We start from the raw sequence: 24,930 nt of genomic DNA, 5'->3' as shown, positions 1-24,930 counted from the left end.
CAATATTATGATTTACATGCATTATAATAGGTAATTTGTGAGGTAATTAGATACTTGCCATAAATCTCTCGATCTATAGATCTTCATCTCTGTGCAATATGCGAATATTGCTCTGGTGACTGGTTTACAAACAGCTACGCTCTGAAATTCAGGAATACACTTTACTTACGTGATTAATTAAAATATTAATTAATCAAAAGCTTTCTCAAACTCGCTATGGCATGGCGCGGCGCCGAATCCCTTCGATATAATTGAATATAGATTTCTGGTTTTTTTTTATGTACGAAAAAGAGTTATTTATTGGTAGAAGAAATTACTTTTCATTTTATTTTCATTGCAGCCATTAACGCTATTCTTAATGTGTATCTGTCATTTGTCATATTATGTCTGTGTAATCTGTAAATTTGTTATCTGTCAGTTTGACACACATGTCATTTCAATACAGTCAGCTGTTATTGTTGATATAAAAATTAGAAATTTAAATATTTGTTATTTTATTTATTGTATTAATACATATGTACTATAAGCGAAATATAGTGTATTAGCGCAGGATGTTATTTAAATACAGTTCAAGAATGTCTAGAAATGTTCCAATATATTCTATTTCATGTAGTTTACTGTTTATTTTATTTTTCTTGCAAGGAACCGAGAGTAACATTTGCAAATTTAACATAAGATTAAAACAATCATTACACAATGAAGGTTTTCATAGGTAAATATGTTTATTGTAATTTCAATAAAATATTAGAGCAAGACAAACAAAATACATACTTATTATTAATACAATACATATTTTTCAGTCATATTATACCGATAATAAAGCTATCACATTGCGGTTATTAATCACATTAAATTGTAACATTTCAGGAACATTACATATGAAATAACATTTGGAACAAATTGCAATGATGGCGAAAGTATGTTATATGAGGGATGCTCAGTTGGTTTGGAGCAAGTTCTTCCTGCTGGTGTATACGCCAGTCCTGATGAAATAGAGGATGCTAGATATAAGGTATATCATATTATAATTTAGTAACTGTATAGTGTCACGTGGTCAGAACAAGAGATTGACTATTAAAAGGAGATTGAGTTGAATATTGAGATTTTTGATAGTAGCAAGTTCAAATATTTAGTTCACAATATTGCTGTTTTCTGAAGTCACCTGTATCTTAGAAGACAGTGCTTTCCTTCCTTAATGCTATTCATTTATAAAGTTTTTAGTTTTTATAGCATTCAAGTGCATTTTAAAAATAAATCATGAGGCGAGATGATCAATTTTTTTCTGTTCTATAAAAATGTAAACATCATCTTTTTTAGACAATAACAGTATTCAAAAACAAAGTGAACATAGAAGCGCCAGCACATGAGTCCAGCCCCATCACAGTGCACCTGCTGGGCTCAGTGAGAGATGACTCGGTGTTCCTGTACCTGCCGGTGCACGCTCGCTACCACAGGCCTGTGGAAGGTGGTGGGTAAGATCATTAGTACTATCCTTACGTTAATCAAATGATTAAATAGTAACATTTTTAAATAAATTAAAAAAAAATACATGCAATATGTAACTATAATAGAGTTAAAAAAAATATTACCCTCATAACACTAACTATTAATACTGTTGTGACAGAGAGAAAAAATTGTAAATTAAAATAGCATAAACATACAATGCATGTTTATAAATCTCTATTATTTGTAACTTGAATCAAACTAAATACTTTCGCTCCATGTGTTTTCTGTTTTTCTGTACTTTATATTTGAAATTAATTAAACTTTGTTTCACAGTTTTGCGAGGGTAGACATTCCTCTACCTCAATTGTATTTGAACTGTGGGTCTAATAAGTTGGAGCAATGTGGCATCGTCCCCAGCAAAAGCAACGCTTTCTGTCCACAAAGTGATAAACAATGCCTTTGGATGGAAGTTCCAGTACAGGTGGGATATAGTAAACTTTTATATTATTTTTTTTGTTATTATAAGTACTTATGATATGTTCTAAATTTAATTGATTTAGAATTATAGGCAGTTTCTACAAATCTATAAAGAAAAATAGTGCATAATTGTTTGCCAAATCCATCCTAGAAAATTTAAGTTCCAAAAGAATTTAGTCACAAACTTGAGTAAAAGAATATCAACCCGCATCACAATTTTAATCTTATAAGATTGAACTTGCTTTGTGGAGAAAAATATTATTCTTAACTGTGGAGTGTTTCATACAGTACTGCCAAGACAAAAACTATACTTAAAACTACAACTGTTTGATTCAGCAAATGTGTGCATATAATATGAACTACTAGCTTTCCACCCGCGGCTTCGCCGCGTTCTCAAAGAAAAACCCGCATAACTATGTTCCCGTGGGATTTCCTGGATAAAACCTATCCTATGTGTTAAACCAATTTACCATCTATATGTGTACTAAATTTCATTGTAATTGGTTCAGTAGTATTTGCGAGAAAGAGTAACAAACATACACACACACACATCCATCCTCACAAACTTTCGCATTTATAATATTAGTAGGATATAATATTATGACTGCATGTATGAAGACTTAGTAAATTTTGCAGATTTCCAAGGCATTGGTGTGGAATATTCCAGTTGGAAACACGGACCACTACAATATTGTGATGTTTGGAACTGCAGCAGCCATTTTGATGGGCTCCATCTATCTCTTACGAGAAATACATTGCTACAAGCTGCAACAAAAGGAAAAAAAAAGATAGAAAGAAATGCGTATTTAAAGTAATTGTAAAAATAAAATGTATTTTCTTATTAGTGCTTATGAACTTTTTAGAATACCACTGATTTGAAATATTCTGTCTAACTTAAAAAAAAATTATGTTGATATAATGTTATAAGAGTCTAGTGATTCACAATTTAATTCATGCTGTTTAGTTATAAAGTATACATTCCATGTTTAATGTCAAATCATCAAAAATATATATTTTGTATGATTTAAGTACAAACCAAAGTATCAGACAAATATAATATTATTTATTTGTACGTTTTTTATTATTATTTTTTACGATATTTTAACGTATAAGTACATATTTTATAGATCCTTTACAAAACACAAAGAGTCATTTGATAATTTGTTTTTGAGTATACTGGTGAAGCTTTCTTGCTCTCTTTTTTGTGTGTACGAACTTCATTTCTATTTGTTAATTTATGTCTGTTATTATAGATGGTTAAATCTAGCATAGGGGACAAATAATAGAGTAAAAAAAGAGGCTACATATGCTCTATGTTTTCCTCTTTAAATAGTTGAGGCTAGTCTATGCGTGATTTATTAATGATAAAGAAACAATATATGATGTTACGACAAAAGTGTGTTATGTGATTTTACTTAGTGTATAATCAATCATTTTACTTGTTTTTAAAGTATATATTTTTATCAGCACACTGTCCTGTACAATCTTTATATAATAGGTATAAATGCCATCTAGTGGAATTGGGATGTACTTATGTAACTCATATTTGTAGAGCCACCTATTTGATTTCCTTGGAAATACGCTCTACATCTTAGAAGTGCAATGAAATAATGAAAATCTATATCATCTCTACATTATTGAATATGCACAACAATGTAGAGCCTAGCCCAGAACGGTCATGAAAACTTATGCATTGTTTACATTGTAATTTCCGTTTATAATGATAAGTTTTGATGTTTTTTTTAATAAAAAGTCGATTAAAAGTATAACAGACTTTTTTTCATCGAATATAAAGTAGAGTTGAAACGAAATCATAAAATTGCTCTAGATCGCCCCTCTACATGTACAGGGATAGAATTATAGCACGCCAAGTGTCTGTCGCCAATGTTTTTGTGTTCAATTGATGTGGGAGCGGGCCGTCGCCCTCCGACCACGACGGGAACAATTACGCGCTACGTACTACAGCGCATTCGCTCATCGCTGCATCTGAATGTTTATAACTTAGAACGAAGCACTTGCGCGCATTCGTCCGTACACGTCGAGTGATATGTTGTCGGAAATGTAGAAATTTGTTGATTTCTAGAGAGCAGGGTCAGGCAGGGGGCGGATCGCACAGATATGGATTTAAGATTAACGAGGCCAGGCGGCGGGGTGGGGCGGCGCGGGGCAGGCGGGCGGGGGGCCGTGTTTACGTGCGGGCGGGGCGCGGCGGCAGGGGGCCGGATCGATGCTGGGCGGGGCGCGGGGCCGGGCGGGGCGAGCTCGGCCGCCAGTCCGCCTCGGGGCCGCGTCCGCGCGGTCGTCGCCTGAGAGTGTCTTGCGGCGGACGGAGTGTCTCCGCGGGCGCCCGGCGGCGGCGGCGAGCCTCGCGCCGCCCGCCTTGATGCCGCGCGCGGCCGCAGTGCGCCCCCGCCCCGCGCACCCCGCTGCCCACCCGCGAGCCCCTCGCGACGCGCACGCAGCGCCGCGCCCGTGACAGCCGAGTGTTCGCCTGCCCCGCGCCTGCGCCCCGTGTTCCTCTGGGCCCGCCAGCTCGACGGCACCGTGCAGGAGGTCCACTGTGAAGACTACGACTCGAGGAACCGTATCCGTATAGCTCGGACCCCGGACGGTTGGCGCGTCATCCCGCGTACGGAAATCTACAACTCTATCAGAGTGCCCCCGCCTCCCCCTGCGCCTCCCCGCCGGCGAAATCCGCGGGAAAGACGCCGGCGCAAGCGACGCGGCAACTCGCGTCGAAGACCTCGTTCGAACGCTCCGCCTGTGGAAGTTCCACCGCCTGCACCACCTGTGACTTCGCCGTCGGCTGACCATCAGTGGCTCGCTCCAGATCTGGAGTCACATATACCATCCCACACCATTGCGGTGCCGCGGCAATTGCCGCCGGAAGCGACGCCGCTCGACAACTTGCTGGCGGTCGCTGAACTAGAATTCAATCAACAACAAAACGAGGGCTCTCTCGAGCCTACCAGTCCATCATCGTTCGGGTTTTTGCCACCTGAAGAAACTGTGCGTGAAACTATGTCTTACGAAATAGGTCAACCGAAGGCAACGGATGAAATGTTCTACGAGCGCAAAGCGTCTTTAGAAAGAAGTGAAGAATTCCCAGGAGATATGTCGGAACATAAGGATTTGTTTGAAACCATTAGTGAAGCCCATTATCTCCCTGAACTCGCTGGGCCGCATGATGAGGCTTTGCTTGAGTCGCTCGTTGAAAAAGGCTGTGAAGATAATCAGATTTTAGGACAAGCGCTCGACAAACTCGCACATCTTGTGCAAGCATCCGGTGAGTACCCAGAAGAAGAGGAGGATATGTTACTTGGAAACGCTCCAGTATCAGATATCATAGATAGGTTAGAACAGTCTCTCGAATCTCCCAGCCGTAGCAGTATGACTGCCGCTCAGGGGCTCTTGCACCTTCACCACATAGGAGACCATCTACAACAGCCAGACCAAGGGCAGATCGATAACCACACATACATATCGGATGATGTATTTGTTCCTGAAGAAGCTGCGCAATGTGCTCTCGAGAGTCTCACAGCGGCAACAGAGATGCAAGAGCCTAATCCAACTAATGAAATAAAGGATATTGATTATAAAATTGATGATATTGACAACAAAATTGATAAGAATCTAGAAAATGAAATCGGTGTAACTGACGAAGTTGAGTCGATGTTTACTGACCCAGTACCTGATTCAAACGAGAACTTTATCGATAAGCAGTTTGAAGAGCCACAGGCGCCACCGGCGTTACCGGATCAAAGTGAAGTTATGTTACCAATTGAGCCGCAGGAAAAAGTATTGGAAGAACAAATCTGTGAGCCCGTGGTACCAAATTGTGAAAAAAGTGATGGTGATCCCAGTGTTCAACACACTGAAGAAGTTGCTGAACCAGAACAAGACGATTCGCCAATTGTTATTAAGCAGGAAGAACCACCAATAATTGATGATAGTGTACCAACAGATTTAAGCATCGTAAACGTAGATGCGGTTCCAAGTCCACCTTTGTTAAATAACAATGAAGTAACAAATACATCAGAAAACAACATATCAGAACTACCAAGAGATCTAAGTGTACATAAAAGATTACCAACACCAGTAGCTTCACCGCGGCGCATAGATTTGCCACGTGCGCCGTCCCGCGAGTCCGATGCGATGCAGTCGCCGCAGCCCAGCGGCATTCCCGCCGTGCCCTCTTCGCCAGAGATATTCACTATGCCACTTACCAAAAGTAAACAAACGCTATTCCTGGAAACCCTGTTATCTTCGCCGTCGCCAAAGATGTATACGTCAGAGGTAACGATCACAAAACAGCAATGTGAACCATTGAACTTAGGAAAGCATAGGAAGTCAGCGAGCCCCACGGTGTCGAGTTGCTCCGACGAAATAAAAAAATTGAGCAAGGAATTTGGAGAGCCGCTAGAAAAGAAGCGACGAGAATCTATTGATGATTTAGCGAAAATAAGTAAAGTGTTTAATAAGTGTAGTGAAGATCCTGTACCGAAAAAACCAGACCGGCCTACTAGCAAACCCACCGATGTGAATACTCCTTTGCAACAATTCAATCTTTTGAAGTCACGCTCTGACTACACTCTGCCCGATCCGTTGCTAATTCCTAAAGATAAACTAGAAGCTATTTTGGTGGCACCCGCCCGCGAGATTCCTGCCTTACTCATTCAGAGACCAGAATTGAGATTACCTGCAACTTTTGCTTTCCCAGCTATATTGCAGGACCCAGATATACTCGTTGTATCCTTGACACAATTAGAACAGGTTCTAATAGAAAGAGAAACTAGACCGTTAATATCACCAAAATCAAAGGACGGCAAACTACATTCGTCTAAAGGGAACGAAAAAGGAGCACTCGATCAAGCGGGACAGCCGAAACCGATCCCTTCAATGGACGCACTGGCGGGCGATATCGATGCGGCCACCTCGGCGGCGCTCAACCAAATGCTGTGGTTACCATATCTTAGTCAACTGGAGGCGATGGCGGCTTGCTCTCAAAATATGGACTTCATAAAAGCTTTAAACTCCTCGGGATATAACGGGTCAAATTATCCAGAATTATCTCAAATGTTCAATCCGTCCGCTCGTTTTATGGGCGCGGGTGGATTCCCAGTGATGCCGTCGATGGACTACGACAATCGTATGCAGTTCGCGATGTGGCAGGAGGCCATGTCGCACGGCAACCCCGCGGCCACGCACCGAACGAAACCGCCCTCCGTCGCGGAACAGTTGAAGGAGTTGTCGAAGTCTGGTGACGTACAGAACCCGTATGTACATTCCACTAAGAGTCAAAGTAAAACCCACTCCGCTGCTCGAACGAGTCCGATCGCGCACAACTACAACAACCAGCGCGCGATGCCGCACAACCCGTTCATGCAGGGCATGTACCCCGGTATGAACCCGAATATGAGGCCAAATATGCAGCTACCTGGTTTGCAAATACCGTACTTCAACCAGCAAATGATGAGCCAGCGTTCGCCGCGAACGGGACAGCAGAAGAGTCCGACGTCTCCCTACTATCCGAACAATAATTACCTCCAGTCTGTGAAACAATCGGAGCACGGGCACCAGCGGAGCAACAGCACAAGTTCGCAGGAGTCGCCGCGGCCGCGCATCAGCGTGAAGTCGCTGCAGAACCTGCTGGAGCCGTCGGCCGCGGCGGCGTCCGCGGTGGCGGCGCGGCGCAGCTCCGCCACGCCGAGCGCGGCGCTGGGCCGGCGGCGCGACGAGCCCGAGGTGGGCAGCACCACGCCGGGCGAGCCGCCGCCGCACCACCTGCCGCCGCACCCGCACGACCCTGCCTCCTTCCACCTCTGGCATCCGCTCTTTGGCAAGTGAGTATTCACACTTTTATCCTTTATTCGCATGTAGAGCCATATTAAAAGCGAATTAATAGTTTTCAATGTCTACAATGAAATGAATATTAAACTATGTACATATTAATTTATGAAAGGAAATTCAACCATAAAATATCATACGAACGTCGTACAGAACAGTATCGCTACAAACAAAGAGCTCGCATTGTAAGTAAATTAAGAGCAAATGGAAATCGGAAGTACAATTATAGCCAAGTGGGTAAACAATTACGTCACGGCGGGGAGCGAACGTGAACTATTGTTGAAAATTCCCCATAAATAGCTTTGCTCTTTTCGCGGCTCGTGTCACCCTCGTGTGGAGCGTTCCCGATTGTTTTTTTCACATCCTATTCTGCTTTCATAACACATTCCGCTATAACAAAGCCGCGATATATCACGTCAACTCGACGCATTTACATATCGGCTTTTAAGAAAATCAAGATTATGATTAACTATTCGTTATTTCTTCGCTTCCTTCACGCATCGCGACTCGCTACAAAGTTGTTCCATCCATGTTTTGCACGGAATTGATATTAATATTAATACACTTGCAAATGTATTGTTAGATATAATTACTTTTAAATTCCATTTATACGTATATTTATTACATATATTTTAATTATGATTACTAGCAGAAGCACGAAAAGCATTCATGGATTACGTTTCTTTTAATATTCCTAAACGAACAATTCATTAATCTAAGCAACGAATCTAAGTATATAATATAATATTTTATTTTATTGTTGCTACAATTTAACTCTTAATATTTACATTTAACTGTATCCAGACTAATTGACCCGACCCCGATACGATTAGACAAAGCTTTTGGTTATTCCTAAAATATAATCAAAGTCTAACTTAGACTATCTGACCCAATCTCTAACTTCTATTTCTGGACGCTCAACTTAGATATCTAACATTTAAGTGGATATATGTATAACACAATATTGATAAAGCTTAAAAATTTCTTAAAAATTCATTTGAATTATTTGCATGCAAATTAACGTCATAAACTAATTATTATAATATAACTAGTTCTAATAACATGCAATTATTTAGTCTTGTAGGTACGAAAATTAGCTGTTTTTAGAAGTATTAAATTTAAAATTTGATCGTGAAATTATTCAATGTTCGATGATGACTCTATACAATATTAAAAATAAGTAAATAATATTACATTCATAGGAACAACAAAACATGAAAATGCTTTTAATCAAAGAAAAATAAGCTCTTCTGATAGAAAATGCCCGAAATGAATACCCAAGAAATACTTCAGGTATATCTAATTCGATTTGATCAACAACATAATCTATGAAACATTACGTATTAGGTATATTGTCTATCTTCGAAATCTTCGTTCCAAAAGTCTCACCACAAGTCTACACCAAACCGTCCGAAGTAAGTTTGAAATGCCTTATCTGTTATCGATTCGTCCGTCTGACCCACTAGCCACTAACGCTTAATATATTCATGCCGATCCACATCGATAGTTTATTTTTAAATGCATCGTGGTCACTAAGCTGCCTTATGACACCTGACCATTTAGATATTTATGTTTCATCTCGATCTAGGTAAAGCGTTGCGCATTTAAATCAATTCATGAGCATTTTATTCAGTGTCTAGTTAAGTTATTGAATCAGATGCGAACAAATACATTCATTAAAAAAGTTCGTAATCATTTCAAAGTTGAATCATCCAGGAAAAATTTGTTATTTTGGCCATTACATCAGATACTTCTGAACAATAACTGATGTAACAGAAACGAAGAGGAAACTCCGTCTGTTCTTTGAAACGGTGACCGTAAATTATGTAAATCTATAAACGCCGTAATTATGATAATGTCTACTCCATTTTCCAGTTGCAACCGACAGTAATTATATAATTGTGCTTTCAAAGAAAGTTTATATTGGAAATGCACTTAAATAAACAAAAAGAATATATAAAGAGGGCAGAGGCGCCACGTGACATGTGGCTCGACGTCAACTTGCTGTAAGTGGCACTGGGGCGTGGGAACGCGAACACTCGCCAACTTATATATTATAATATTTATTGATTTACTACAAATTTATTTAGGTTAATGGACAATTTCATAATTTCCCATTTTCACTTTGTTTACTTGCATTCGAAATATAATACATGGATAAATAATAAATATAATAGTAAGTAATTATGGATTGAGTTTAAAATTTTTCAGAACCTATTTGATTTTGAACGTCAGAGTTTCCAAGCGAACTGAAATGTTCGTCCAATGTTCGTCATTGTCCACCTATTTACAAATAATTGAACGTCTGGTTCTTCATACATACAAAAAGCAAACATTAAACTTTATAGATCACTTATACTTACTTTTTACCTACATATATACCTAGTTACAACTTACAAGGTACATTGAAACTTAGCCTGACACAAGTATATAAATTATAAATTGCCAATCTTATAATTAGTTTCGTGCGCTAGGATATCAATTTACCACATTTGACATATCACGAATTTCACAAGGCGTGCCCATAAACACTGGCCTAGGAACTTAGTCTCGTCGCTTATGGTGTATGTGCTCATTTTCTCTGAAACACTTCATAGAAAACCTTACGGAATTCTCGGCGTATTTACTCCGTACTATCTATGTCTATTTCCACATAAACAGTAAGTGTATTGTGTATTTTGAGAGCGAGTAATTCCGTCGGGCAAGTAAGGAGAAACGTCTAACACTTTAGTGTAGTTCTTGTAGCAAATACGTCAGAAAGCTTATGTCCATTTTCCTAGAAATCGATCGCGCTGTAACTTTAATGAGTGGTGTTCTAGTTTTATTATGGAGAAGCAATTTAGTTATTTTATATTCAGCTCCAAGGCCCGATAGAGCTCTAATAAAGGAGTAATGTATTCCGGCGCTGGCCAGTCGTGGGAAGGAGACCGCTTGCTGTACTTTTATTTTAAATTGCTACAACATTTGTTCAATTTACACGCTTATTCAACGTTTTCAATGTATATTACTCGTATGATAATATGTACTTACATGGCGGACTTTCCACTCTATACTTAAAACACATGTTATACTTACGACTAAATGAATATCTTTTAAGACTTAAAAATTTGATAAACAGTTAGTTAATTCAACTCTACATTAGAAACACATAGGTACAAAAAGTTCTGTGTCGAATATGAGTTAAAATATCCAGTATCTGATTCTTATATTGTTTCCAAGCTATTTTTGAACAATTGTGGTGGGTTAGGTTTACAAAATAATAATTTGCTTGTTGTAGGTTTGTAGAATTATTTTTGCAGTAAATCCCGATAGTAATTAAAATTACAACTAAGTCTACTTCTGCATTAGCATCGCAGTAAATTATTATAGGTATAAAAAATTATAACACTCATCCTAAAAAACAATCGACTCAAGGATTTGAATTTTAGAATATTTACGGTTGGTAATAAGTACCGCTACAATACTGATTTTAAAACTGCGTATTCATGTGTTTTAATTTTAAACGGCTACTGAATTATCCCAGCAAGTGAAGACAGGACGCAAACGAAGTTAGAATTCGTGTCAACCATTCCGACCTTAACTAATTCCGCCGTGACCCGCTGACTGCTGACTGCTGAGTCACAAATGTCGAAGAATGTCACTGAAGCTAAACAATAGGTACATAAGCTGTACTACGCCGTGTTTCATTTGCCGGCTAAATACCAACGTGGAATGGTATTTATACTTAAACATCACTGAATATAATATAGGAATTTCCATGGTAGAGTTCAAAATGTAATTCTTTTAACGATCTTATAAGACTACTCCTAGAAATGCTCTTCAATTAAAAGAGCAGGAAAAGTTTTTATGACAATCACCAATTTGTGTGAAAAAAACGTATGCAATTTATTATATTGTTTTTTTTGGTAGTTTACACCTACTCTATACTTATAGAGTGGATACTCGCGCTTACTCTTATGAAAATGAAACAAGTTTGAAGAAGCTGTGTGTAAAATTACAAGCCTTTAGACTCTTCTCTTACAATACATTATACAAGTAGCATCTAGTAAATGTAGATTTCTTTCAGATTCATTATTTAAATTATGTTACAACATCGTTTTTAAATATATAGGTATAAGGTATGTAATATCTGACGTTGTGATCGATCATGTTCTATCCTTTATACTCTCTTATCATCTGTCTCTCATGATTTAAAATTAGTACCTATTCAAATTAAATTTTGTTGGCAATATTAGGTATGTTTTTGATATATCCTGAAAACAGCTCTATTCTTCGCAAACGAGGTGGCCCTGTCATGCCATGATGCCATCATAGCATCATACATGCGGCTCTACAACCTTGTTATCGCATAACCCTGTTCCCTCGACGCCACACATGAATATTTACAAGCTTTACACAATTTCATCTCAGATTTTGACGCAACGTTGAATAATAACATACTGTGCGAATTTAATTAAACCCTGTTGCAGTATTGCGTCGCGCCAATAAAATCGACGCTCGGGCGTCTCCCTCCCTCCCGCGGGGGGTTACATTCGCCGTCCCGCTCGCACACACGTCACACGCTCTAAGCTCCATTGATTGCCCGGGAGCTGCTCCCGGGTCTGATTGATTTGTGCAGCCTTCGACGCGACCTTACATGTCCGTGTGTACTGTATGTGCTAATTATGCTACATTGTAATTTAGCTTGCAGATTCGCCGGAATCATTGATTGTAGCCAAACCGAATCTAAATTATTTACAGTCTGGCATTTTTGGCAAATGCATATGAAGGGGTCGTTGAGACAAAATTTACAATGCGGAACTTAAAGGTCATCATCTATGTGGAAATTTGAACTCTACATTACAATAAGGACGCGATTAATTCACTTTTAAGAATAGCAGCATCTTAAATTTTATAAACAAAAAAATTGACGTACCTAATGGCTATTGGCTACTTGGCTGTCTTAAATATTAACGCACAGTCCTATTTAAATTAGAAAAAAAATTCACCATGCTCCTTTTATATTTTGCGAAAGCTCTAAAAACGATTTGAACGTGGCCCATCGAAGTCAGCACATAGCAACTACAATAATTTTAGTAAATAAAATTTAGTAAGCCCTCACAAAAATGATAATTTCGCCCGTTTTGGCCGATTTTGAGCTCATCAAAATGGCACGATTGCACACGTTCATACTGAAATAGTATAAAACCCTAAATAACGTAATCTCTAATCGCAATGACCACATCTTTACCTACATTACACAATACCTATCCCTTTTGTAATGTTTTGTATGAAATGTTGAACATCGCCAGCGACCGCGCCAACCGCAGCAACCACGGGCGGCACTAACGGCGCAAATTGCTTCCTTCATTTTGTACCTTTTAACGAGTCTGTGGCCGCCCTGTACCGGCTCTTTATTCTTTATAGTTTTACTAAATTACCATTATAACTGTTTTGCACCTGCACTTGGTTGTCGCGGGCGAAAGAAGTAGAAGTACCGATACACATTAAATAAAAAAAAAATAACTTATAACTACAATAACTACACGGTACAGAATGGATAATATCCACTCTACTAACTAATGGATTTGAGAATCTAAGGACATTATCATCATCTTAGGACGAGACATCGTTGAAAGACATGAATATTGATTGATAGCTGACCCACGCATTACCCACGCATCTTCGGCTGCTCTCGATAGCAATACTTTTTCCGATTTTTACATCATACCATCATTGATTAGATGCTCCGCCCTTAAGGGCGCGTATAAAGTCAAATCACCAATCAACTTTTAGTTGATACGTGTAATATTCAAGACCAAATATAAAAAATAAAATATATGTAAAACTTGATGATATTTTCGATTATATTGTCAGATCAAAAACATAAAATATTGAAATTGACTCGATAGAAAAAATTCACGAAGTTACCTCTAAATTTCACACTTTTACGTTTTTTACTGGACATGGTAATACTTATTATGATTTTTTTTTCATAAACAATTATATTAAAACATTTGCAAGATATTTGTCAGAGCATTTTGTGTAATTACTTTTAGTTTTGGTTTAATCACGATAAAACACTTTTGGCGCTTACTATATTTTTAATTACGCAAGAAATCATCTTCCATCGCACGTTCCGGGAGCTAAAAACATAATTCTATTTCATACATCAGACGCTATCGCTCCGTTGAGACGAGTAGACCACACTAAAATTGCTGCGCCGTGTTTTATAATTACGCCGAATATTGATTTGTTGAAAATGGTAAACAACAAAATGAAAAGACTTAAGAAACGAGAACTAAAGAAGATTCAAATTGAAAAGATAACTAAATGTCGAAGGTAATAATGTATATAATGTATAATATAATAGTATTGTTATAATATTAATAAATAATAATTATAATATAAAAAGATAAGTCTTGATTTAACTATTTGAGAAAGTTTAGTTTCTGTAAAATAATTTCCGCGGGCTGAGTATTGACGCGATAGCAGCAGCAACTATAGATAGGTAAATAAAATTCATAGTGGTAGGTACCTAATTCTTACAGTCGCGGTGCAATCAATCAAGTCAAGAAAGATTTATATTATTATTATTACTATAGGCAGATCCTATGTTCGCTCCAGCAAATAATAATATAAATAATATGTAAACCGGTTGTGAATAGTACATATATATTATATTTACAATCTGTATTAGATAATCATACATAACATCTATACATAGGTATAACAAATTCGTACGAAAGTCAAAACTGTACTTACATTGAATAGGTATTTTTTTATAATATACATATGTATATGTATAAATATAATATATTCATAATCTGTATTACATAGTAATATGTAGTACATATCTATACATAAATATAGTTTTTAGAATTTTTGTATGTCTGTCTGTATGTATGTCTGGGCTCTAATTTTGGTGCAGATATAGCTTGAGACCTGAGAAAGGTCATAGGATGAGTTTTATCCCGTAAATAAAAAAAACTGTCTGTGTTTGTCTGTTTGTTTGTACATGCTAATCTCCGGAACTACTGGACGGATTTGAATGAAAGTTATTTTTTTGTGTAGGTACTATTATATTATCCGGGAAATATAAAATAATAATTTATTTTGAAAACTGAAACACCTGATGCAGAACCGCAACAGACCACCTAAACTATAGATTCATTTGAGAAAGTTTATCCAGGCGAGTTTGGATATTATTATTTGTGTAAATTCTGTAAATTCGTTTCCGCGAGTTGAGTATTCATGCGACGATATTTATAGATACCTACATTCATAGTGGGTACCTACAATTTACAAAGACACTTTTTATACTTAGTTATGTAGGTACCTAATTCCTACGGTCGCCTTGCAAATGCAATCAATCAAATTGACCCTGTTTGAAAGTAATTTACTAATTTCACAGAACAATTTTAAATTTGGAAAATGTGGACCCTCACTCTCAACCTGTGTCTACTGACTATTGCCACGCAGAAAAAAATACTCCAGAAAGGTACCTGCTAAAGTTACCAGCTCTCGATAAAATAATACGTAAATTTCGAAGAACTTTGTAATATTTTATAAAGGATAATTTTTATTTTTATATTTAGAATAATTGCTGAGTCGAAAAATGTCGTACAATCAAATAGTCCATTGAATAAAAAGTTCTAGAGTGCGTGAGTTAGTAACGTAAGATGTTTCTTCGGAAACATGTCAAGAGTCCCTAGGTAATAAACATACTAAAACCCCGGGCCACTAGGAGGAGCCCCGGAGTGGGGGGAGGGGGAAAATGGGTCCATTTTTTCATTTTTCGCTTAAATCTCAAAAACGGTACATGTTAGAGAAAAACTTTCAAGGAAAAGTTGAAAGGCCATAAAATTATCTACAAGTTGTACCTGAATCATTTTTTCCTATATCCTACCGTTTCTGAGTTATACGCAGTAAAACATGATTTTGGCTCAAACAATTTCCACATCAATCGATCAAAAAATATTTCTTTCTTCCAAAAAACTCAAAAGTGCAACTTGTGACCAGTACTGATAGATTGCTCTTAATTAGGTCTATAATTGGTAAAATAAACACATTCCTCCATGGAAGCCTTTAGGAGGAATCGATTGTCAAAATATTATATTATGGTAGTTTGAGTTACTGAACTTGATCTTTTTATTTTTTTCTTCCAAAAAACTCATAAGTGCAACTTGTGACCGGTACAGATAGATTGCTCATAATTGGGTCTATCATTGATAAAAATACCAGATTCCACCATGGAGGCCTTTAGGAGGTATTGAATTTTATTAGGGTAGTTACGATACATGAACTTTTTAACTAACTACCCTAATAAAATTCAATTCCCCGTAAACGCCTCCATGGTGGAATCTGGTATTTTTATCAATGATAGACCTAATTATGAGCAATCTATCTGTACCGGTCACAAGTTGCACTTTTGAGCTTTTTGGAAGAAAAAAAATAAAAAGTTCATGTATCGTAACTACCCTGATAAAATTCAATTCCCCGTAAACGCCTCCGTGGTGGAATCTGGTATTTTTAGCAATGATAGACCTAATTATGAGCAATCTATCTGTACCGGTCACAAGTAGCACTTTTGAGTTTTTTGGAAGAAAAAAATAAAAAGATCAAGTTCAGTAACTCAAACTGCCCTAATGTAATATTTTGACAATCGATTCCTCCTAAAGGCTTCCATGGAGGAATGTGTTTATTTTACCAATTATAGACCTAATTAAGAGCAATCTATCAGTACTGGTCACAAGTTGCACATTTGAGTTTTTTGGAAGAAAGAAATATTTTTTGATCGATTGATATTGAAATTGTTTGAGCCAAAATCATGTTTTACTGCGTATAACTCAGAAACGGTAGGATATAGGAAAAAATGATTAAGGTACAACTTGTAGATAATTTTATGTCCTTTCAATTTTTCCTTGAAAGTTTTTCTCTAACATGTACCGTTTTTGAGATTTAAGCGAAAAATTAAAAAAATGGACCCATTTCCCCCCTCCCCCCACTCCGGGGCTCCTCCTAGTGGCCCGGGGTTTTAGTATGTTTATTACCTAGAGACTCTTGACATGTTTCTGAAGAAACATCTTACGTTACTAACTCACGCACTCTAGACCCCCCTTGGAGGGACTCATTCAATGGACTATAACCAAATTAATCAAAATAAAGTTCTGGAGGAATGTGTGTCGTCGACTGCGTATGTTTATTTAAAAATAGTATCTATACTCGCTATTTCGACAGACTTTTTTACGGATTCGTGCTCTATACTGTTTCCCTAATATTGTTTTTTTTTATATATTACATACAGACAGTTTTTTTATTGTTTTATAATATGTATAGATTATCATTAATAATTATAAACAAATAATAATAAAAAGACATATTACATAATTTGTGATGATTTCAACTTCACTGTTTTATACAATTATTTTAGACAACATACCTACTAACTACCGAAAATACGCGTTGAACGAGCGAAGAATATTGTGTATAATTTAGCGTGCGATGAACTTTACGTACGTTGGATGAGCCGGGTGTATGAGGGTATTGTGAGGGCGCGCGGCATGGCGCGTAATGTGCGGGGCTTAATCGTAGAATTATCTGGCTTTATACGCCCTCTTAAAGGTCGTATGTAATGGGACACTATCTTGTCTATAGCCTACCTCGATAAAAGAACTATGTAGAGCACAATTTTTCAAATTTAAGTTGTTAGTTGTTCCTAAAACAAGTTCATTCTTAAAAAGCACTCTCAAATCTCTTCAGCTCTAATTTTGGTGGAGGTAGTGAGATAACTGCTCTTTAATCTGCAATAATAATATTTGTCCAATATTTAAAAACCGTTAAGTATTGAAGATTAAGTAACACAACTGAACTTAATTAACGCAATAGTTTGTCAAAACATGAATCAGTGGCAGCAACAACGGCGATTGATATATACTCGTAGTTACAAACATAATCATTCTAGAAACCATCCAACTAATCCTATGATGCATTGGTTTCACAAACAAGGATACGTTAAAGCATTAAGCAGAGTGCATAGACGTGGTATATCTATATAAACGTATACACAGACGACGATATCCTTGAAGGATTAAGACGGGAGCAGGAATACTAGATTTTCGCACAAACCGTAAAGGAAATTAGCTTGAGACGGGATTGCATTTGCTGCTATTGACATCGGTCTTGGGACGTCACCGGCCACCGCAAACAACGCAATGGCATATAGCTACCTAGTAGATATTTAGTAGATACCAATTCAATATGGGTATTGAAAGTCTAAGTAAATATGGTAGTTTATGCTGAAAGCTTTTTTTCTTTAAATATTCTTATGAGTACGATATAAAAGTTTCATAATTTCATATTACATAATTTCACAAAAATAAACAAAGTTTTTCTTTTTCTTTTTAATTGCCAATCAAGTTTTTTTCATAATGTTTCAGGTATAGTTAGTATATTTCTAAGAACCATAAAAAAATCTGTTTGATAATAATTTTTCTAATAAGATTTCCAAAAATATTTTAGACTGATGAAAAAATTATCCTCTACGCCTACAGACTTTCTTTTCGTTTTTATATTAAAACCAATATATTTTATAGAATATAAGGAAAAATAAAATGTACCTATTTTGAGTTCAATACACGTTGTTAACACGAAAGTCTCAAATTAAGTATGTACTTAAATAAAAGAAAATGTTTTAGATTTCTTTTTTGTTTGGTTTTCATGTTAAGAGGATTTTTATTCGATTCTTCCTTTAATAGGCTTAATATTTATTGAAAATAGACATAACCATAAGTCGCCTTCTGCTTGTACAAGTTTTGTACTTAAGGCTTTTCTGTATTGAAAATAAGGGCAGTGGAAAATTGGGCGTACTCGTGAAGATCTGAGATATCATAAGAAGGTATCACACACAATCTTGCTTTAATTTAATTTCGTCCCGAATATTATCAACGCTTTCATTACGAATGACTGCCTCTATAATATGAAAAAAAGAAACTGTTATAGAGATATTCTGGCGAGTTTTATCCGTGAAATCTTCGCAAAATGTACCGAAATATCTTGAAGGCGTGTGAATTATTTTCCAGGAAAGGTGTAAAATAGACGGATTTTATTTTGCGAAATTCGACGCCTTAGATACGAGATAAAATATTATATTTCTGTGAAGTTTACCCGCGGGAAAGATTACCTACTGATACTCGGATTATTAAAATTAGGTAGGTAATACATTCTTGGAATTCATCTTATATTTTCCTCTTAATATAATATCTACTAATATTTTTTCTTTTATAATTAAAATGGCAAGTTCTTTCAGCAACCCTTTGGCTTTGTACAAATTTCCACCCCTTCTTACGGTCTACCTCTTCATCGATGTTTAGAAAACGTAAAAAATCTTGTGAGCCTTACTTTCCAAAATCAAATACTTATAATAATTTAAACAATTTTGATGAAAATTTATTTGAATAATATGATCCTTTATTTTTCAATCAGACTAAGGGCTGAATTATGTAAGTAAGAAGACAACAAAGGTGATATAAATGCTACTGTATACCTAGGAAACGTGCGAAGAACATTATGAGTAAATTATTGAGTATTAAGCAAGAATCCATATTTCATATACGTTTTTTTCACCCCAGCCAAGCTCCATCACCCATTGCGTAAAAAAGTCAGACGAAGCCGCAGTTGATCGTTAGTACTTTTCAACAGCCCCCTTATCCGTGTTCCGAACAACGCTTTAAAATAACGATCGGTTCGTTTTCATTAGACCAATTAAGCGAGGCAATTAATTTGTCGTAGATAACGCACACACGCCCGTATGTTACACGTTCACGCACACAGAGAAACTTCTGAAAGTACTGATAAGTGATAAGGGCTTTCACTGAAACGTAATCATTTACATGTGAAACTTTGATTTTTATTATTCTGTTTGTTATTTATATACTTTTATATGTTAACTGTAGAAGTAGATATATTTTGAGGATATATTATTTTAGTTATTAAATCGTTACAAGTACTCATTAAATACCACTTTTCTTCCAATTGCAATTGTATGAATACGATAAAGCCATTAACTAAGAATGACATCAGCTACAATCTATTTCTGAATAATATTCGAAGTTCTAAAACTAACAATTTAGTGATAAATCTTGTAAAAAATGTAAAAACAAAGCGGACAGTCGGGATATTTTGTAACGTCCCCGTTTGATCGCGACATAAATTGCATACTCGATGTGATTTATACACGAATCAGTCACTTTTTGTCCGGGGCAATAAAACATAGATTTCATATCGGCCGACGCGTTTTTGTGCCGCCTGCCTTGCTTCACTGGGATGAGAAAGTATAATAGATACAATGTTTATAAAATCTCGAATAAAATAGCGCTCTTAGGCTTAAAATTACCAAAATAAGTCCCTGAATCTTCCTCTGGTTCCGGTTTCCTGGCACACAGAAAGACATTATCTCGAATTTACAAAATTCTTACGCCTAAAAGGACATGAAGTTCCGCTTACCCGACTGTAACAAGGAGGAAGCTTTATGTGCAGGATAATGCACTATCTAGTAATTATTAGCGAGAGGTAGTTAGATAGTTTAGCTTCATGTTACAACTGTTTATAGGCCCGCTGGCACTGTCGGTGTTAAGGAATATTTTTATTAGGTATCGTTATGATTTAAAATAACTAGTATTACAAAGTCTCCTATTATGTTCGAGGATCTAGATTTGTAAACGATGGAATATTATTATAAAATATGATAATACATATTTCCTGTGTCAAGATTCAAGACAAAGAATTATACATATATTCTGGTGATAAAAATAGAATAATTGAATTCGTTTCATGACACACTTCGTTAAAGCGAATTGTCATTGCAATAAAACATATTTTATATAAAACACGAACATTGAGCAAAAAACAATATTTTTACGCAAAATGACAAGACATTTAATTTTTTATATTAATTAACACTCACATATAGAAGTAATATAACTTTTTGCTACACACAATGGATTTAAAATTATAACAATTATTTATAGTGAAGTAATGCGTCTTTCTGTCAATGCTATCTGATAGCTGTATCTGTTACGGGACACTCTTAGCTATTTATAGTACGAATAACCTTTACGTTATTAAACTAACAGCCATATTTGATCTTTAAGACATGATTAGTGCTTAACCTTTTTAGTAAATTCTCGATTTTATGCGAATACCTGTATGAATATTTCATGAAAATTATTGTAACGTTACTTAACGTAGGTCAGCATCTTATATGCCAGCACTCCTAAAGACAATACCAAAATTCGCATCGTCTTTTCTGATTACTGAACCTAAAAGTTATAAATAAATACAGCTACTGAATAATAATTGTAGTCTTATTGAAATAAGCTCTACATAGTAGAGACAGAACTGTCTTTGCTCTAGGTATATATATGAAGTTCAAATTCTTTTTAAGAGATAAAATTAATGACTAATAAAATAAATTTATTGCTTTACTAGTATGTATAGTTCTTTCTTCGTGTAAACCATGTAGGTAGTAATAAAAGTAACTAAAATGCATCATCGTAATAGGTATATTATGTCCGTATGTAGAGATTACACAAAACATGGAAATATTGTGCTCCGTGAAACAGGGATTTTCATTTTTGACCTTTTATAACTTTAATACCAAGTTCTACATTTTAAACACATCTCGAAATTCGGAATCACCAGCATAAAAAATTAAGATGTTCTATGATGTCATTGAAACGGACACGCGGAAGCGTTTAGGACTTTTACAATGAAGTGAATCGAATTTAATTGCAGTACAATGGCTCAAGCAGCGTGACGCCAGCGTGATGCCGGGCCACCGAATTGATTGTTCGGCTATTCGTCACGCTGCGGCCGCGCAGGCGAAAACTACGCGCTAAGGCCGCCGCCTATCACGCGTTTTTATACTATAGCATGCGTTTGGAAGTAGGTCGCTCGGTTATCTCTAGTGCGTAGAAACAACACGCTCTATGGCTCTGGTTTTTCAATTAGTAATGAAGGTTTCATTTATATTATGTTATTTTATGTTAATCTGAATGTGAATTTGAAAATTAATTTAAATAATATATGATCGTTGATGGTAGGTATTACGGAGTTTAAGTAAAACTTTCATCTGTTCCTTCCGAATATTGCGAATTCTCAGTTCCTATATTATGTAACTGAAGGAAAAACATACAAATCATTTTGAAAGAAAGAAAGAAAGAACTTTTTTTTCTTTCTTTTCTTTCTTTCAAATCATTTTATGCAAATTTCTATTGTCCTTACCCTTTTTTTAAATGCAAAGACAAATGAATCCCATGTCCTTTTTTATATATCTATAAATCCAGAACCTTGAAGCAGTTCGAGAGTGAAAGCATAACAATGAAATAGTCATCAGCCTGAGTTTCTTTCGTATTTAAAGTGTTAGTATGAATTATATGTGTACTTGTAATTTGTCTAATGCTAGAAGTATAAGCTATCTCAAAAGCAAAACTTATTGTGATGCCTAATCGGATATATATTAATAAAGAAATCCTAATCGGATTCTAATGCCACTACCGAATCTAACTCTAATTCACGTTCATGACAAAACGGCCTAAGTTCAACAAACTTGGCAAGTAAACAACCGACTGACCTTACGGTTTGTCTGAATATTCATGCCGCGGGTATCTAGCTACTAGTGGGATGCAATTATATCAACTATGTGGTAATTGCAGCTGATCTCAAATAATAGATACGGAGTATGGTGACTATAGACGATGGAGAATTTTTCTATGACACGATTTGGTTTCAGTCAATGTGTTTTGTTTGAAAGCATGAAAATCATATTTACTAATGCATATTTAATTTAATTTTCTCAACAACCACGAGTTAATGATTCGTTAGAAGAAGAATATAGAGTCAACGTTGGCAATAAATAATAAGTTTTCTATACCGTTAAACATGAAAAATATGTCATGGCGAAACATCACGGCAAATTAACGACTCTAGCACTCAGTTATGTGTGACATCTGACTCATGTATGTAGTTTTTAATAATCACCACTCAACAGAAGCATAAGTCTAGATTCACGTATTGTATATAATGGTTCTTACCTTACCTTCTGGTTCTGATGGCACAGTTATTTAAATTCGTTAATTTTGTGATTGATCACAAAAAACTGGATCTGGAAAATCTGTTAAAGATAGCTAAAATGTTGGAATATGATCCTAAAGTTCATTAATTCTGTAATAATGTAAGAAACACAATTATTAAATTATTTCTTGTAAATCATTTAATTTTGTACGAATTTTGTTGTTTATGTACATCCACGTTACCCACTTGCAAATACACAAAATATCGTCCCAAATAACGCCAGAGCCTCTCATCCTTTCGACACAATTCCCGACGCGTTGTATAATAGTATTATCGGTAAGCCGATGTCACATTCCCACCGCGGATTAGCATAACAACACTAACGAGTGTGTCTGTCTGTCTTTGTGTACGGAGCCTCCATTGTTGGCTAAACCTCGTATTGTTTTAAGTACATTATTATTCGACATCATACATTGAGGACGGTTCCATTATACTAATGTTTTGGGCTACGACGTAATTCCAGTTTAATAATGAGAACAAATTGCTGTTCAAAACATTTTATTTTAGTTTGCGAGGATATTTTCGGTTGTTATTTGTACGCTAGAAAAAGTACAATTGTGTTCGTATTCTATTGAACTAAATTGGCGGTGTAAATTATAGCAAAGTCTATTGATAATTATTATCTATACACGTGTGCCCAAAAGGAATTCATATTAATATGTTCTGTAATAGGACGTAAACAAATTATTTGTGAACCTAAATTTATTTATTCAACTCAAATTTTAGTAGCCTGAATATATCGAAATCGATTCAATAGACATTTTTTAAAGCTTAACCGCTTCATTCGTTTCCCTATTCATATTCACATATACAGGGTGTCCCACTATTGGTATACTAAGCGCGAAGGGACTTGTAGTTTTACATACACATATCACGTAAAAAATACTTAAACAAAAAAAATACGTCAAAATTTTTTTGCAAAATTTTTCCTGAAAATCCATGTTTACTTCTCTAGCTTCGCGCAGCTGGCATATACCGCTTCTCTAATGTGAGCATTTTGTCTATGAAAACATAATCTTAAACGATAGCTCACGTGCTGGTGGAAAAGTTGGGCGGGTTGCTTGTTATGGGTGTACACATAGAGTTTTAAGAATTCATCTATTTGAAAAAAAAATGCGTCTGGAATTTTATAAGTATTTTTTACGTACTCAGTGTATGCAAAACTATAACCTACTTTGAGCTTAGTATACCAACAGTGGGACACCCTGTATACATAATTAAAAACACGTACCACAATTAATATTAAATGAATCAGCGCCTTCAGGTGGCAGGGAGCAGGGCTAGCCAGGAATAGAAGACATTAGTTCTCGCTAGTCGCTGGCGTCTAATCGGATTACGAGACGAGGGACACACGCCCGGAGTCTGGAGTGGCCTGACACCTCACCGTACATTTACTTGACTATTTTAAATTATGAAGATTGAATGACTTCTTTAGGGATTATCTTTTGTAAGTGAACAAAACTATCGTATTATTTATTGTTTTCGTATGAATTACGTACTAATCGATGAAAACAGTTAATAAATTCAAACAGAAGATATCAAATTTACCAACACAAGTTAGTTTGGATTGAATAAAAGCATCAATTATTGTTCTAGAGCATCAATTTATACATGATTTTTTTGCAATTCAAAATTTCGCATCTAACAGAACGATCGAGTTAGTATTCTATTAACGCTGTCGAAAAAAGCTAAAATTATCAAAATGGCGAGTCGTACAAAATAGTTATATTTCAATGGCAGCACAGAGTGAAAGCAGAGAGGCGATCGATACGTGCCCTCAGCCACCTCAGCCACATGCGGCAGTACATGGGATGCTCCAGCCTCTAGTGTATCATTGTGTGACGCTTCACGACACACGGAAAATAATTGCATGTCGCTTTGAGATCTTCGCATTGTATTCTATTATTTTATGTCGTGTTTTATTTATTTTAATTTAGGAAGTTATCACGACTGCGAAATACTTTCTGCAGGAATAGGCCAGAAAGCGGAAAACTTTTGTTAAGCTTCTAATCAAACGAAAACAACAAGCTTTTTCGCGGATCGAAATTT

General features: G+C 36.2%; 2 protein-coding genes across 2 annotated transcripts in view; both read left to right on the top strand.

Annotated features, from left to right (window-relative positions):
- The first annotated feature begins 429 nt into the window (after positions 1 to 429).
- On the top strand, positions 430 to 2,995 carry PIG-X (Phosphatidylinositol glycan anchor biosynthesis class X). Its single transcript, XM_089702071.1, has 5 exons — positions 430 to 712; positions 868 to 1,012; positions 1,318 to 1,472; positions 1,780 to 1,927; positions 2,560 to 2,995. Exons 1-5 carry the CDS (start codon positions 552 to 554, stop codon positions 2,713 to 2,715), a joined length of 765 nt encoding a protein of 254 aa, XP_089558197.1. The 5' UTR covers positions 430 to 551; the 3' UTR covers positions 2,716 to 2,995.
- A 1,348-nt stretch (positions 2,996 to 4,343) lies between these two features.
- The window catches only part of LOC149483123 (uncharacterized), a 65,439-nt gene continuing 44,852 nt past the window's right edge, over positions 4,344 to 24,930 (top strand). The window contains exon 1 of the mRNA XM_089702139.1: positions 4,344 to 7,766. Coding sequence (XP_089558265.1) covers positions 4,945 to 7,766 — 2,822 coding nt within the window. The 5' untranslated portion in view covers positions 4,344 to 4,944. The remainder of the gene's footprint in view (positions 7,767 to 24,930) is intronic.

The sequence above is a fragment of the Colias philodice genome, chromosome 13, assembly GCF_061535455.1.
Source record: "Colias philodice isolate Cphi_HAF_F1 chromosome 13, ilColPhil1 Martin Lab GWU primary, whole genome shotgun sequence".
Classification (NCBI taxonomy): Eukaryota; Metazoa; Arthropoda; class Insecta; order Lepidoptera; family Pieridae; genus Colias; species Colias philodice.
Note: the sequence above shows the minus strand (reverse complement) of the source record. Positions and strands in the feature narration are given on the sequence as shown.